The sequence below is a fragment of the Scaptodrosophila lebanonensis genome, unplaced genomic scaffold (genome assembly GCF_003285725.1).
Source record: "Scaptodrosophila lebanonensis strain 11010-0011.00,11010-0021.00 unplaced genomic scaffold, SlebRS2 tig00000222-arrow-arrow-pilon, whole genome shotgun sequence".
In the NCBI taxonomy this organism is placed as follows: Eukaryota; Metazoa; Arthropoda; class Insecta; order Diptera; family Drosophilidae; genus Scaptodrosophila; species Scaptodrosophila lebanonensis.
Genome location: NW_022060620.1, coordinates 188,065 through 204,972, shown reverse-complemented (window position 1 = coordinate 204,972; position 16,908 = coordinate 188,065). Strand labels below are relative to the sequence as shown.

Sequence of the window (16,908 nt, the reverse complement as noted above, 5' to 3'; positions counted from 1 at the left end):
ATTTATGGCAAATGTATTTCAATCGGTCTATCATAGTGAAACTTGGGTGTGCCAATAATAACCAACTGGGGGTATTTCCAAAATTTCATCAAAAAAATAAAACAAACTCGTACAGAATACACACATAAGGCATCTTTGTGCAAAATTTGGTGTCTCTGTCTCTTATAGTCTCTGAGATCCAGGTCATACGTCATACGGACGGACAGACGCACAGACAGACAGAGAGGGCTAGATCGACTCGTCTTGTCACGATGATCAAGAATATATATACTTTGTGGGGTCTGCCACGCCTCCTTCTGTCTGTTACATTTTTCAGCTCCCGCAAACCTAATATAAACCTATATAAAAACCAGTTGCTACATGATTAAATGATACAAATATATTGAGGCCGAAATTGATGCTGTAAGCCCTGTGTACTCTATTGTCCGGTTATTATAATTACTTTTATTGCCATTATATTGTATTGAAAATATCGTCTATTGAACATTGCATACGGGTAAAAAAGTATGCCGTACGAATTAATAGTGGTCGGGGCTATATATATCGCCGTATATTGTATCGCCGTTTACCCTCTTTGCTGTACAGTTGCCATTTTGGCTTTTACATTTTCGGATGTTTCGCCCACAATTACAGCCTGCAATTTCATTTCAGGTTTCATTTTGTACAGGGTAGTGCCTTTTGATTTTATTACTTGTAATGCAATCTCTTCATATGGTCGCTTTGCTAGGTGGAGCAGTTTGATTGCCATAATGAAATGGATTTTCTGTCAATCGAATTCCGGTATTCCATAATTCTTTAATGTACGCCCTCAGAACGGCTGAGGCATCTGCCATTTTAACGGCCTTTTATTCGACTATACTGAGGTTTGTATCAGACTCTATACTTTCTACTTCCAATTCGCGTAATGATTTTGTGGTTGTTATGGTTAGATCGTTTAGATATTTTTCTTTTATTTCGGAGTCATAATCAAAAAGTTTGAAACATATGACCACTGATTTTGATTTAAATTTTCTCTTTGACCGTGTTTTAAAATACATACCTGATTTAAACACTCTACTAATATCTTTGCATGCTTATTTACACTTACCGCTTGAACAATTCTATTCTGAGATTGATTTATCTAAATTTTCTTTAATTTCATTTATTGTGGCCGAAATATGTTGCCATTCCATAATTTGATACATGCATTGCGCAAATATACAGCGTGATCACTCAGATCATCCAAAGTTGCCGGTAGGCAAAGTGAAGGGGTCCCTCGTCGCGACAATCCAACCAAAGATGTATGTGTGTATATAAGTACCCTTGTACTTATACAAGTATGCACGAACGCACTGGCTTATGTATTCACTGAAGAGCACCGAAGCAAAATAAAATAAACTGCACAAATCGACTTCCAATTTTCAAGTGCTTTATTGCTAGCCATGCAAGGCTTAGCATACGCATAACATAATGTGGACATTAACTTAACAGCGAGCAAGAGACTAACATAAACAGCTGTTATTACAAATTAACATTTATGAGCGCTTACAACTAATTACTTACAAACGGCTTAAGTCTACAATTCAGTAATAATTCAAATAACTTATATCTACAATTCAGATTATTTCAACAAACTTAAATCTATACTTAAGTATAAAGGCATGAAGCGATTCGCTTCAAAACAGCTCGACTGGTAGAGGCGCCAAGCGATGAATTGCCCTCTTAAATTCTCCTGCCTTCGTCCGTACTATCGCCACGCGCACTTCTGCTGAGGCGGCGCGTTGTCCTCGTGGACGAGTACGATCGTTCCGTTTTCCAGATCTGGCCGACCCACTGCCCACTTTTGGCGCTGCTGCAGGCTCAGCAGGTAGTCTTTTGACCAGTCTGCCCAAAACCGCTGCTTGATGCCTGAGATCAGCTGCCAGCGTTGCAAGTAGGTCAGCCTGTCGTCTCTCACGGGCTGACCTGAACCGGTTGGCAGCGGCACGAGCGTTCCGCCTACGAGTAGGTGAGCTGGAGTTATCGCCTCGCCGTCGTTGGGATTCGCTCCGTCCACCACGATTGGCCGCGAATTGAGGATGGCCTCCACCTCTACCAGTACGGTTGCTAGCTCGTCCTGCCGCAGCTTGGCGCTTCCTATTGCCTTGAGGACGAGCCCCTTTGCCGACTTTACCGCCGCTTCCCATAGGCCGCCGAAATGTGGCGCTCGAGGGGGAATAAACTGGAACGTTATTCCCTTGGTGGCAGCATACGACCTGATGGCATCCTGGTTGCTGATGAAAGTGGCCCGGAACTCCTCCAGCAAGCGCGCTGCACCCACAAAATTGGTGGCATTGTCGCAATATAGCCGCTTTACTGCTCCACGGCGACCCACAAACCTGGATAAACACATTATAAAAGAATTAGCAGTCAAGTCAGAAACGATATCAATGTGCACAGCTTTGGACGTTAAACAAACAAAGACGGCAACGTACATCTTAACTGGCGCTCTGCCACGTATTCCCAGCGTGACAGGAATTGGACCACAAAAGTCCACTCCGCTGACTTCAAACGGCCTACATCCATGAAGCCGATCAGCAGGTAAATCTCCCATTATTTGGTGGGCTAGTATTGGCTTGTATCGAAAACAATGCGCACACTGCCGAACCACTGCGTTGCACGCTTGCTTAACGTTTACCAGCCAAGTATTCTGGCGAAGAATAGCCAAGAGCGCACGAGGGGCTGCATGGCAATTGGTAAGGTGCAAGTATCGCAGATATAAATTAACAAATCGCCATCCTTTTGGCATGAGTAATGGGAATTTCGCATTGTGGTGCAACGGCGCTTTGAGTAAACGGCCGCCAACTCGTACCAACATCAAAGTTTGCTTTCCATACTGATACGGACTCAGAAATGGATTAAGCTTTTGGTCTAATTTGACTATTTCGGCTGCGAGAGCAGTATGCTGGATCACGTGCACAATAGCCAAAAAGTTGAAGTGAAATTCAGCCGAAGTTGGCACAAGCGATATGTGTCCTGACCCCTTTCCGTTTATAAATAGAAACATGTACGACACTATGCGGAGAATTTTTAATTATTTAATTATTTTTAATTCAATTAAATCCAAAATTGGATTTGAAGCATTATCGGCCACAATGAGAACCGTCGCATTCTTCCGCTTCTCCAGCACTGATTGCTCTTTGGTCAACTTAATGTGAGAATTAGTTGGCCAAAGGTTCTGGTCATTCTGTAAAAACTTTGGACCACCAAACCAATGTGAATCAATCAATTCTGCAGTGGTACAACCACGCGAAGTTAAGTCAGCTGGATTTTCTGCAGTCGGTACATGGCGCCAAGTGGCGTCTGATGTCAATTCCTGTATGGTAGCAACTCTATTGGCGACAAATGTATCCAAATGTGAAGGATGAGTTTGCAACCAATGCAGGACTACCTCTGAATCAGACCAAAATACGATTTGGTCAACAGGCACATGGAGAAGATGCCGAGCTTTCTCCCACAAATTTGCTAGCAACTGTGCTGCGCACAATTCTAAGCGTGGCACCGACTCTGTCTTCAGAGGCGCTACCTTCGACTTTGCAGTCAGCAAATTCACAGTTACTGTGTGCTCTCGCTCAATTCGCAGGTAAATACAGTACCCATAAGCCCTTGTCGATGCGTCGGCAAAGCCATGAACCTGACATTTCGTGCTTTTGGTGACGCCGATATATCGGGGAATGCGTATAGCTTCAATCTCACAGAATGACTGCGCAATTGACTGCAAGTCGGACAGTAAATGGTCAGGAATTTGGTCATCCCAAGCGGATTTTTGAAGCCAAATTTCTTGCATCAGAATTTTTGGTCGAGTGATAATCGGACAAAGTAAACCAAGAGGGTCGTACAATCTGGATATAAACGATAAAATCGAGCGCTTGGTGAGGGCAATGTCTATCGACATGTTCGACATCGAATATTTAAAAGCGTCTTCACGCGGGCTCAAAATGAGCCCCAACGTCTTCGTATCCTTCTGATGGCCGATCACCATTTCGTCAGAAGGCGACGCTTTAAATGTTTCACAATTTGATGCCCATTTCGTTAGGGTGAAACCGAACGATTCGAGCACTGAAACAGCTCATTCCGTAGCATTCGCAATTCTTCCACTGTGTCTGCTCCAGATAGCAGATCGTCTACATAGAAATCACTAGCCAGCGACTTTGATGCCAAAGGATGGTACCTCACTCAGGTACTTTAAACAACGAATTGCCAAAAAAGGTGCCGAAGCAGTACCGTATGTTACCGTGTTTAAACGATACAATTGGAGTGGTTCAGTGGAGTTGCTTCTCCAAATAATAAGTTGGAAATTGCGATGCGATTCGTTGATTTCTAGTTGTCGGTACATTTTTGCAATGTCTGCCGACAGGGCGAATGGATGAAGTCGAAATCGCAACAATGTTGAGTATAGACATGGCTGTATGGTTGGACCAACCATCAGGATGTCATTTAAAGACAATTGTGACGACGTCTTGCTAGACTCGTCGAAAACTCTCAACTTTGTTGATGTGCTTTGTGGCCTTAGCACGCATTGGTACGGTATATAATAATGCGGCTCTCTCGGTACACTGTTCTCAACGGCACGCATATGGCCCAACGAAATGTACTCTTTCATAAAGGTAATGTACATCGACTGTGTATCAGGCTGCTTTGCCGTTCTTCTTTCCAGAGCCCAAAACCGCCTTAAGGCTGTCTCATACGAATTTCCGAGACTTTTGGGACTGTATGTGAATGGCAACGAAACAGTCAGCCTGCCCGAGGGTAAGCGATTGACCGATTCAATAAATGTTTTCTCGCAAAGCACTTGTTCTGGAGTGTACAAACTCTGATCGGACAAATTTGGAACTTCTTCTAACTCCCAGAATTTACGGATGAGACTATCTAGTTCCTGACATTCTCTATTTGACAAAGTGCTTTGATTTAAGCTCACGAGCGATGTTGACGGCAGCTCAGTTGACCCCGCAGAACGGCAACGGCCAGCTACAATCCAGCCAAGTGCCGTAGATTGCAAAGCCGGCGAGTCACTGGTACCCTTTATTTGCCCTTCTCGTAGCAAATCAAAAAATGCATCTGCCCCAAGCAGCAGATCTATGCGTTGCGACCGATGGAATTGCGGATCTGCCAATTCACAACCGTTAGGCACGTCAACGTCTACTACCAGTTTTTCAGGCTGGTACGAAGAAATGTTATTCAACACTGCAAATTCTGCCGTCAGCTCAAATTTGTCAAGTCGAGAAGCTATAGAAGTTTGAACGATATGACGTACTTCAGACTTTCGTTTGCCTATGCCTAATAAACAAATGACTTTGCGCTCCCTCTTAAGCTTTAGGACTCTGGCCAAGTCCTTGGCCATAAAATTGACCTGCGAACCAGAGTCTAAAAGTGCCCTGTCTAATTGGTAGGAACCTGACTGGTCCATTACCTTAACAATTGCTGTTGCTAAAATTACTTGGTCAGTCACTGTCGTGGTGTGGTTTACCGCCGATGTTTGCATTGGTACTGCCGATTGTGCTACCAACGTGTGACTAGAAGCCGCAGCTTGCGAAATGTTCGAACTATATTCGTACTTGTGCAAGAGCGTGTGATGCGGCTTCGAACAGACTCTGCAACTGGACCCGTTTCACAAATTTAAAACGCTCATCTCTAGCGATCGCTGAGAATTGAGGACATACTTGTATGTAGTGGTCATTCGACTGACAAAACGGACACTTAGGGGTCAATGGCTGACTTGGCTGTGCTACTGCCAACGCCGTTTTGCCATTCCTTTTTGACCCATCGGAACTTGGCTTCTTGGGCCGGCCAGACGATGCCTCCTCAGCAGACAGATGCTGGTAGCGTTTATTAAGAGTGGCCTCGCATTCTTCCCAAGATGGAAGTTGACTGTAGTCAAGGCCCTCTTCCCATTTGGATCGAGTGATGGAGTCAACTTTACCCATAACCAAATGTATGAGAATGACGTTTGCTATTTGCTTCTCATCACCCAATGACAACAGCAATTCATAAATTGCCCTTACATTATCTATTAGGGAGCGCAAAGATGAAGAAGACGGCCCTTGCATTTTGGGCAAGTCGAACAGCTTGGACACGCTGTCGAAAACGATTCGGCAACTATTGTCATACACTCGTTTTAATGCTGCTAGCGTCTTTGGATAATTGGCATCAGTCACTTGATAAGCTTTGACTGTGCCAAGCGCTTCTTTGTCCAAGCAAGATAGCAAGTGATAAAATTTCTCTATGTTCGTCAGAGATGCGTCATGGTCAACCAAGTTTTCGAACAGACCAATGAAATTTTTGTACTCCGAATAATCGCCACTGAATTTTGGGAGTTTCATCGACGGCAGCTGCTTGCTATGGCAACCTGATCCAAACATTGTAGAGTTTGCCAGGCTATCCCTCTGAGGCTTAGGCCGAACACCTTTACTCATGAGCAGCATTTCTGTCGTGACGCACAAATTTTCTAAATCTGCTCTTGAGGCTAAGGCCGGACCGATTTGATCCAACTCTTCCTGCAGATTGAACGCTCTGTCAATATATCTGGTTAAAATTTTCAACCGGCACTCCATTTCAACAGACTCAATGGGCTTAGTGGCATTTTGCACGGAATCTTTAATGCGTTCTATATCTCTGACAACATTGTTGTGTGATTGCAATAATACATCGAACTTTCTCGACTCCAAATCATTCGACAGCTTGCCGTAAGTTTGCTTGCTGCGTTTTGATGGCATGTTTGTAGCGAGTCTTTAAATGTTTGCACAAGACTAAAAATGTATAAATGTATAATTGGACTATGTCCAGAAAAATATACACAAATGTATACACTGTATACTATTGGCAAGAAAGCGCAGGCGCAAAGGTTTTAACTTTGTATGGTAAATAAATGTAATGTCTACAGTTGTGGCCAGCATTGTACGCACGTATAATACCTATGTATGTACGCAACTATGTTAACAGCAGCTGACAAATAACAGAGGCGAGAGACGCGCAGCTGTTAGAATTAATGCTGAACAAATATGCAAACTGCACGATAGCAGCGAACCCACGCAAAAATGCGAAAGCATTGAACGCATACACTCACATACATATGTGCCTTTATAGACAATTAACATATGGATGTACATATGTATGTGCCAATTCCAATCGGACAGATTTGACCGCTATTGAATTTGCACTCGTTACCTGTGTATAACTTCCTTGTGGAATTGGCCACTGCATCGCCAGCTACCGCAAATAGGAAAGTTCCAAACCAAATCTCCAGAACACACAACCAGATGGCAGCAATAACTCCAGACCCAATGTCCAGTGTCCAACAACTCACGACGATGAGTCCACCCGGGGGCGCCAAAATGATCACTCAGATCATCCAAAGTTGCCGGTAGGCAAAGTGGAGGGGTCCCTCGTCGCGACGATCCAACCAAAGATGTATGTGTGTATATAAGTACCCTTGTACTTATACAAGTATGCACGAACGCACTGGCTTATGTATTCACTGAAGAGCACCGAAGCAAAATAAAATAAACTGCACAAATCGACTTCCAATTTTCAAGTGCTTTATTGCTAGCCATGCAAGGCTTAGCATACGCATAACATAATGTGGTGTAGTATGCACACATACTGAGTACACACTGTACGCAGTGTATTTATGAAAACCAAGCATAATTCATACGCGACGTAACATGATCGCACTTATGCGCCCTAAGCGGCATAAGTGCGGCGTCGGCGTCTTTATCATAATCACTTCATGTGTGCATGTTATTCTCTCTCGCGCTCTCACTGCCAACAACGCTGAGTATATAGGCTAATATATAATGCGGCCGCTCCGCTGCCGGCGTCACTGACAGCGCAGCTACGCGGCCCTAGCTAAGCTGACTCTAAGTAAAAATGTAACAGTGCAGTTTGAATAAAGAATATAAACGAGAGACATCTGTTTTTTCAAAGACCTCATTACAGTGGACATTAACTTAACAGCGACCAAGAGACTAACATAAACAGCTGTTATTACAAATTAACATTTATGAGCGCCTACAATTAATTACTTACAAACGGCTTAAGTCTACAATTCAATAATAATTCAAACAACTTATATCTACAATTCAGATTATTTCAACAAACTTAAATCTATACTTAAGTATAAAGGCATGAAATGCCCATACACAGCGAGTTAATTATTACAATATGTAATTAATCATTCATAAATTTAATCTTAAGCATTTTTAAATTTTATCCAGATCATTAGCCTTACTCAAATACTTATTTTTACGGCATTTATTATGAAGTTTATATATATTCTAAACCAAACTATCTGACATCAATATTAGCGTGATTATTAAGTTTAAATCTAGTGTTTCAACTGTATTTATTACATTTGCTGTTGAGTCTACTTATTTCGTATCAATATGACCCATTTTGGTCAAAGGAATATTTTTCCTTCTATATAATTATATAATATTTATACTTCTATACTAATATAATAAAGAAGAAAGATTTGACTGTTTGATTGTTTATTTGAACTGATATAATATAGGCTATATTATATTTGAAAAAAGATAGGATGTTCATCGATTCTGGCAATTGCCATTGAAGGCCGCATACCAAATAAAACAAGATAGAACGCTACAGAAGCTACAGGGTGCATCGAAAAAAACTCAAACTCGTACTTTCTCGAACCTAGGAGGATCTGGATACCATGTTTGGTTATTCCAGCTCTTGTACTTTTTGAGATCCTGGCGTTCATACAGACAGACAGACGGACGGACATGGCTATATCGACTTGACTTGTCATCCTGATCAAGAATATATATACTTTGTGGGGTCTGCCACGCCTCCTTCTCCCTGTTAAACTAGTATAACCTTTCACCCTTTGGGTACAGGGTATAACGAGTATTGCAACCAATTCGGCAGCGCTCTTTATTTCGAAGTGCCAAAAAAAACAAATAATTTGCAAAACGCTGGCCGGCGAGGATTCCTGGATTCCCTGCTGGAGCAGGGACCCTGAAATAAAGTGAGGTTAAGCGACAATCAAGTCACACTATGAGAGTCTCCAGCTACGCTAGCTGAGCCCCGCACCGCGGAGAGTACACCTGGAAGTCCACAAACGGGAGGAGGAGCAGGAAAATTCGCTAAATCTGCAGCCAGCACCGGAGGAAACAGCAACGCCAGAGCACGCAGCCGCACCGCTGGCACTAGAACCAGTACCTGGGTACCAGCGACCGACTGATTGCAGCCATCTCAGCGGTAAAGGCGCCAACCCAAACGGTGGCCTCACCCACGGAAGCGCCCATCGCGGTGCTAACGCTTCAGGTATAACAGCACCAGCCGGGGCTGCGCCAGTGCCCGTAGCCGTTGCCACCACCCACATTGCAGATACGCTATTGGTGCCAGGCGTAAAAGAAGCAGGAGTGGAGAGCCAGTAGATAACTTAGTACCGCACACTGAAATAATTCCTCAGGGATATGGGTATTAATAAGTAACTGACATAGCCATACACGCCGCAAGAGAACCTAACTGAGCGCAGCAACAGAACGGCCAAGACCATCACTGCGCAGCTAGCGGATGGCGCGGGGCGAACACCTGCAGGAAATCCAGTTGGCAATTAACACAGCACAATCAGAAGCCACAAGCTGGTCACCAGCGTTTATATTGTTTGGGTGTCACCAAGACGACCGCATACGCTGTATGGGGAGGATCAGGGTGCGCCAAAAACCACGAAAACCAAAATCCGTGAAAATGGAGCGAAGGAACCAGGGATTAGCAAGCGAGGACTAAGTGCGGCTATACAATTTGAGGAGGCGTAAATGCCGATCACGCATTGGCGACGAAGTGCTAGTCAAACAGCACCATTTGCCCGACGCTGCAGAGCAGTTCGCAGCGAAGCTGACTTCACGCTATGACGGGCCATACACCGTGAAGTCATTCATATCACCAGTTATCGTAGGCTTAAGGCCAGTAGTAGGAGTCAGGGGCAGAACGGCACACGTGCGAGACCTCAAAACCACAGCAACCGATATACCTCAGTATCCTGAAAGTCTCGCCAGTGCGGAGGAATTCTGCCCCGGTGAGAACAACTAAACAAATATGTGTATATGTCCAAAGTTAATTACAGGCACGTATAATAAAACGGCCAAAATATTAGGTCGATGCCACAAATTCCAAGTGCCCCACACTTATGGAGAACCAGCTGGCAGCTCCACAACAGCTGGTGACGCCATGACACATGGGCAGAACAGCTGGCAGCACTGTGCAACCCCCGCCAACCTCAGGATATGACAACGAGAGCCGGTGGCCCGAGTCGGTGGTTAAGAAGTCCTAAGGCCAAACCTTCGAATTAGTAGGGAGCGACCTGCGAAAGGAATGTTTTACTCATGGCCAACTGTATGTTGATCTATCATCGGTCGGAGCTCCTGTAAATCAATGTATTTTGCTGCCACAAAATAAAACAAGATAGAACGCTACAGTCGAGCAAGCCCTACAGTAAAATAGTCTGTACTCTCCACAAAAAAGAAAAATTAAAAAAAGAAAATTATTAAAAAAATGAATTAATTAATTAATTAATTAAATTAAATTAGAATACATGTTTATGTTCAGTTTTAACAGCATACATTTACATCACGTACCTATGCGTGTTTATATGCGTGTATGTATGCAGCACAAAGTTGAACCAAAGCAGCAACAACAACAACAGCTGCGGGCAGCGCTGCCGACAGGCAGCGCATGAGCAGCGATTTTACTTATGGCTATAACTTTCTTCAGAATTGACCTATCATGATGAAATTTGGCACACGGACACATTAGTACTAACTAGATGTACCTACCAAAATTGATTTCAAAATTCCGAGAATTACGGACGTTATAAGAAAAAACACGAATTGAGGGGGAGTGGAGGGGTGCATCGAAAAAAAACTCAAACTCGTACTTTCTCGGTCTTAGGAGAATATGGAAACCAAGTTTGGTTTTTCTAGCTCTTATACTTTCTGAGATCCTTGCGTTCATACGGACAGACGGACAGACAGACGGACAGACGGACGGACGGACAAGGCTATATCAACTCGGCTTCTCATCCTGATCAAGAATATATATACTTTGTGGGGTCTCCCACGCCTCCTTCTGTGTGTTACATACATTCGCACAAAACTAGTATAGCCTTTCACCCTTTGGGTACAGGCTATAAAAACATCAAATATCATTTACAGACAAGCTCTGACTCAATAAAGAATAATAAAATATATAAAAAATCATTAAAATAATACTATCCAAACTATTTTTATAATTTTACTTCTTTTAGTAGCGCAAAGCGTAAAGGAGGGTGTATGTGTGCGTGTGCTATAAAATTAAAAATTTTTGTAAAATATCCTTTCGAAGCAGGGTTAGGACGCTAGTTGTACAAGTATATAATTTCTCCATATTCAATGATACTTGGATGATACTTGATTTTTCGTACAGCTTTACAGGCAGAAATGGTTCCGCTCGATTTTGCAATTTTTGTTAAAAATTAGTATGCCTATGTATGTATTTATTTTCTGCAATGCTGGCACGTGTATTCACGATGGGTGGAATTTAATGGTCCCTCGGAGTTATTCGGGCCTATTTTCACGTACTTCGGAATTATCTTCGGTGGTGGTGATTGGCTTAGTGTTTGGTTGTTTATGGTTTTTATACTCTGTACATAAAATGTACAAGAGTATATTAGGTTTGCGGGAGCTGAAAATGTAACAGGCAGAAGGAGGCGTGGCAGACCCCACAAAGTATATATATTCTTGATCAGCATGACAAGACGAGTCGATCTATGTATGTCTGTCTGTCCGTATGAACACCTGGATCTCAGAGACTTTAAGAGCTAGAGATACCAAATTTTAATCCAGGATTTTTAAAATTCCCCCCCCCCCCCCCACTTCATCACTTTGGGAGTTTTCCCGATTTTCCATTCGTATAATTGCCTATATCTCGAAGACTATTAAACCTAGGGACACCAAATTTTAGTCCCAGATGCTTTATGTGAATACGCAGAAAATGTGTATCTTGGAATTTCCCTCACTCCCTTCTCTCCAAGGCAAATTGTAACTCCCGTAACCTCCTCTTGGAATTTCAAATTTTGCAAATACCCCCTGTTAGTGGTTATGTGTCCGTATGCCAAGTTTCACTATGATGTATCCAAAATAGACACTTTCAGTTATTGTTTCTTTCTTTATTTTAACTGTTTCTCAAGACATCACATACATAACTGTATCTTGCATTTTTACTTAAAGTAGCTTTAAGCTAAGGCCGCATTATATATTAACTTATATACTCAGCGCTGTTGGCAGCGAGCGTGCGAGGGAAAATGCCATGGGCTCTATGGGACATTAACCGCGCCGTCGCTAGTTCTTGAGTTTGCATAAACACTGTAACAAAGTGTTACAGTGCGTACTCTCAAGTGCGCATAGCATACAGTATGCACTCCTTATGTGAGCACACTACATCTCCCTCCTTTGAAAAATAACGTAATAAAATGGAGTTATTTTCTAAATGATTTATGTACTACTTTTATGTTTGTCTATTTATAAAATGTTATATGTTTGTAAATTGTTTTTAATTTAATTTTTAATTTAATTTTTTTTAATTTTTTTTTTCGATAGAATCATAGAAAATTGATGTATATATTTGTTTTATTTATTGATATTTATATATATTTATGCTTGTGTATGGCCATACTTTAAGTTACGAATTAAAAATCTTTAACCTATCGTTATGTACTGTTTGTTTTTTGCCTTTATTATTTGATATTATTATGTTATTATTTTCTTCTACTTTTTATAGCCTGTACCCAAAGGGTGAAAGGCTATACTAGTTTTGTGCGCATGTATGTAACACACAGAAGGAGGCGTGGCAGACCCCACAAAGTATATATATTCTTGATCAGGATGAGAAGACGAGTCGATATAGCCATGTCCGTCTGTCCGTCTGACCGTCTGTCTGTATGAGCGCAAGGATCTCAGTAAGTACAAGAGCTAGGATAACCAAAATTGGTATCAAGGTTCCTATAAGCCCTAGGCAGAACGAGTTTGTTTATTTTTTCTGATACACCCCCCCACTCCCCCCAAAATTCGTATTTTTTCTTATAACTTCCGTAATTCTCGGAATTTAAAAATTTGGTAGGTGCATCCAGTTAGTACTAATGTGTTCGTGTGCCAAATTTCATCATGATAGGTCAATTCTGAAGAAAGTTATAGCCATAAGTAAAATCGCTGCTCGCAGCTGTTGTTGTTGTTGCTGCTTTGGTTCAACTTTGTGCTGCATACATACACGCATATAAACACGCATAGGTACGTAATGTAAATGTATGCTGTTTAATTTAATTAAATTAATTATTTTAATTAATTAATTCATTCATTTTTTTTAATAATTTAATTTTTTTTTAATTTTTTTTTTTTTTTAAGTTTTCTTTTTTGTGGAGAGTACAGACTATTTTACTGTCGGGCTTGCTCGACTGTAGCGTTCTATCTTGTTCTACCTTATATGGTCCTGTATATTTAAAATCTAGCTTGTGACCTGTTTCATTTTTCAATAGAACCTGGTGTCCTATTTTTAACTTGAAATCTAAAATATTCTTGTCATAACTAATTTTCTGTTTATGTTTATTTGACTCTAGCATTAATCTTGCTCATTTAAAAGCTTGTTCTAGCCTAAACTTAGATTCCTTAGCATAATCTTCTATATTATAAAGTGGCTCTATTCTATCTATGCTATTAAATACTCTGGTAAACTTGAGGTTCTACCAAAAACTAGCTCATATGGACAATAATCATGTGCCATTGAGGGTGTAGTATTAAAACAATATGCGAAGTACTGTAACCACACATCCCAATCTGATTTGTCAGCCGAGATGTATGATCTAATGAGCTCATTAAGGGTTCTGTGGCTCCGCTCCACGGTTCCTACAGTCTGGTGATGATGTGCAGTAGATGTTATGTTTTTAATATTTAGATTTTTACACAAATCTTCAATTATTAAATTCTTATACTCCGTTCCCATGTCCGTAATGAACGTCTTCATTGGACCGTACTTCAGAATAAAATCTTCAAATATAGCCTTGGCTTCTGTCTTTGCATTTTTGTTCTCTATTGGTATGGCTACAAGGTATTTTGTTAAATCGCAGATTAAAGTTACTGCGTATTCATTTCCATGTTCTAACTTAGGCAGTGGACCGATCGTATCCAAAATTATTGGTGTATCTGTTATTATTAATGGGGCCCTGGTATGTTTAATCGTTTCCGACTTTTGGCATTTTGGACATTTTTTTATATCATTTGTAATGTCTCGGGTCATATTTTTCCAGTAATAGTACCTTTTTATTTTTGCTATAACTGCTGTATGGCCTCCTTGTATTGGATTGTCATGGAATGTAAACAGTATTGCTTCTTTTTCTTTATTTATTTTAGTCACCGGCTTGAGTAGCGCTACTCTTAATGATTTCAACATTTTATTGCCCATTTTTTTAAAAGATTCTATTGAATTTGTTTCAAAGATCCTTTCGCTCGGTGCCACTTTGAGTCGGCTGATATTAAGCACACTTGCCTTGGCTTGCCTTTCAAGCCTTTGGAAGAACTGACCTAAGTCGAGAATTCCATTGGAGTACATATCGCTAACATCAATTCTTGCTATGACTTTTTTTCCACGTTTTAGTAAACATTGAATCTGTCATTCGCAGGGTCACTACTTTTCGTACCACGTCATTTACAATGACTTCGTACACGTTGGGCTTTGAAGCGTTATTATAGTATAGCCTGTATCCAAAGGGTGAAAGGCTATACTAGTTTTGTGCGCATGTAGGAGGCGCACAGAAGGAGGCGTGGCAGACCCCACAAAGCATATATATTCTTGATCAGGATGAGAAGACGAGTCAATATAGCCATGTCCGTTTGTCCGTCCGTCTGTATGAACGCAAGGATCTCAGAAAGTATAATTTAATTTCATTAATTCATTCATTTTTTTTAATAATTTAATTTTTTTCAAAAATTTTTTTTTTAATTTTTCTTTTTTGTGGAGAGTACAGGCTATTTTACTGTGGGGCTTGCTCGACTGTAGCGTTCTATCTTGTTTTTAGTTTGCTTAGGCAAATATACTTTTTCTTTCTCTGCGCAGAGATTTTTCTGTTTATTTTGGTTTCTTGTAGTGACTTTTAATATTTTATTTTCTTTTTGTATATTTTTTAGATCTGATATAGTTATTCGTGACAACGCATCTGCTATATGGTTGTCTTTCCCCTTGAGATATTCAACAGTGACATCATACTCCTCCAAGTCAAGTCTCATACGCGTCAGTTTTGAGCTCGGGCTCGTCATTGAAAACAAGTAAGTTAAGGGCCTATGATCGGTTTTGACTGTGAAGTGTCTGCCATAAATATATGGTCGAAAATGGTTTATTGCCCAATGGGTGGCTGCCAGTTCTTTTTCCGTTGTATTCTTGTTACTTGTCTTGCATACGCTACCGGTAGCTGTGTCCCATTATAATTTTGGGTCAGTACAGCTCCACAAGCTTGCTTACTCGCATCCGTCGTTATACAAAATTCTTTGCTAAAATCTGGGTACTGCAACAACGTAGGCTTCATCAACTGGACTTTTAAATATTCGAATGCTTTTTGACATTCATCTGTCCAGTCTAACTTAACTTGGTTAGTTATTGCCCCATAGGAACCTTATAAGAATAGGTTAATTATTTGGGAAAAGCATTATTTCAATTTTAGGCGACGGATCAAATAAATATAGCTTAGCTTTTCATTTATACAAAAACAAAAACAATTACATAATTACTTCATTATTAACAAAAAACAAGAGAGAACGCTACAGTCGAGCAAGCCCGACAGTGTAATACCCTGTACCCAGGTAAACTTCCGTCACTGAGTTATATGCGCCCATAGCAGCAGCAAAAAGAGGAAGAAGAAGAACGAACTTGTTGCTGCAGTTTGTGGGGGTTGTACTGGCGAGAATTTGTTTCGCTAATAACTTTTCTTAGAATTGACCGAATTGAATAAAATTTTGAACAACAGTAGACAATTATATATAAATTATGTGTGCAAAGTTTGGTTTAGTTAGCATTTGAAATGTGGACGAAAATTCTATTGACGAAATTCTGTAGCGGGGGAAGGGGGGGAAAATTAAAAAAAAAAACATAAACTCGTCCTTACTCCGACCTAGGAGAATCTGGATGCCAACTTTGGTTATTCTAGCTTTTATAGTTTCTGAGATCCTCGCGTTCATCCAGACGGACGGACAGACGGACAGACGGACGGACGGACATGTCTAGATCGATTTCTCTCGTCATGCTGATCAAGAATATATATACTTTATGGGGTCGGAGATGCTTCCTTCTGTATGTTACATACTTTGCACAAACCTAATATACCCTTTTTACCCTACGGGTACAGGGTATAAAAAGAGTTATAAATCCTAGCCTGATTGTATATGCAATAGAAAACTAAGAGAAAGAAAAGGTATTTTATTCCTTTAGTACTTTTAAATTTAATAATAATGAGATACATGCATAGTAAAATATCTATGAAATATAAATTTAATGTTTCATATGTAAACTTCGTATATTTATTAAGCTTTATGCGCTACGGATGGCTTATATTTATTGCGATTTTAAACTTCGTGCACACTTTTTACCTCTCTTCTCTTGTTCTTCTTCTTTCAGTGTGTCCCTACCCCCACGCCATATCAATATACACACCTATTTAAATACTACTTATACGTTACGATAACATCGATACATATCGATGTACGTTAGACCTTTACATTCGGCTAACCTGACATTTGATTGACCTCGATCACAATAATGGTTTACAAACACAGACTTATTAGCTTATCGCGCGTATGCATCCATGGTTTGAGTCTCGCTGCCTCTAGAATTCCTAAATATGGTAATTGCGAA

General features: G+C 40.9%; 1 protein-coding gene across 10 annotated transcripts in view; it reads left to right on the top strand.

Moving 5' to 3' along the window:
• LOC115630016 (restin homolog) overlaps nucleotides 1-16,908 on the top strand; it is a 260,152-nt gene that overhangs the window by 85,155 nt on the left and 158,089 nt on the right. The window contains exon 5 of one of the 10 annotated variants that reach the window (XM_030526649.1): nucleotides 15,192-15,329. The exons of the other annotated variants lie outside the window; for them this stretch is intronic. Within the exon in view, the coding sequence (XP_030382509.1) occupies nucleotides 15,192-15,329 (138 nt within the window). The remainder of the gene's footprint in view (nucleotides 1-15,191; nucleotides 15,330-16,908) is intronic. 10 annotated transcript variants of the gene reach the window in all.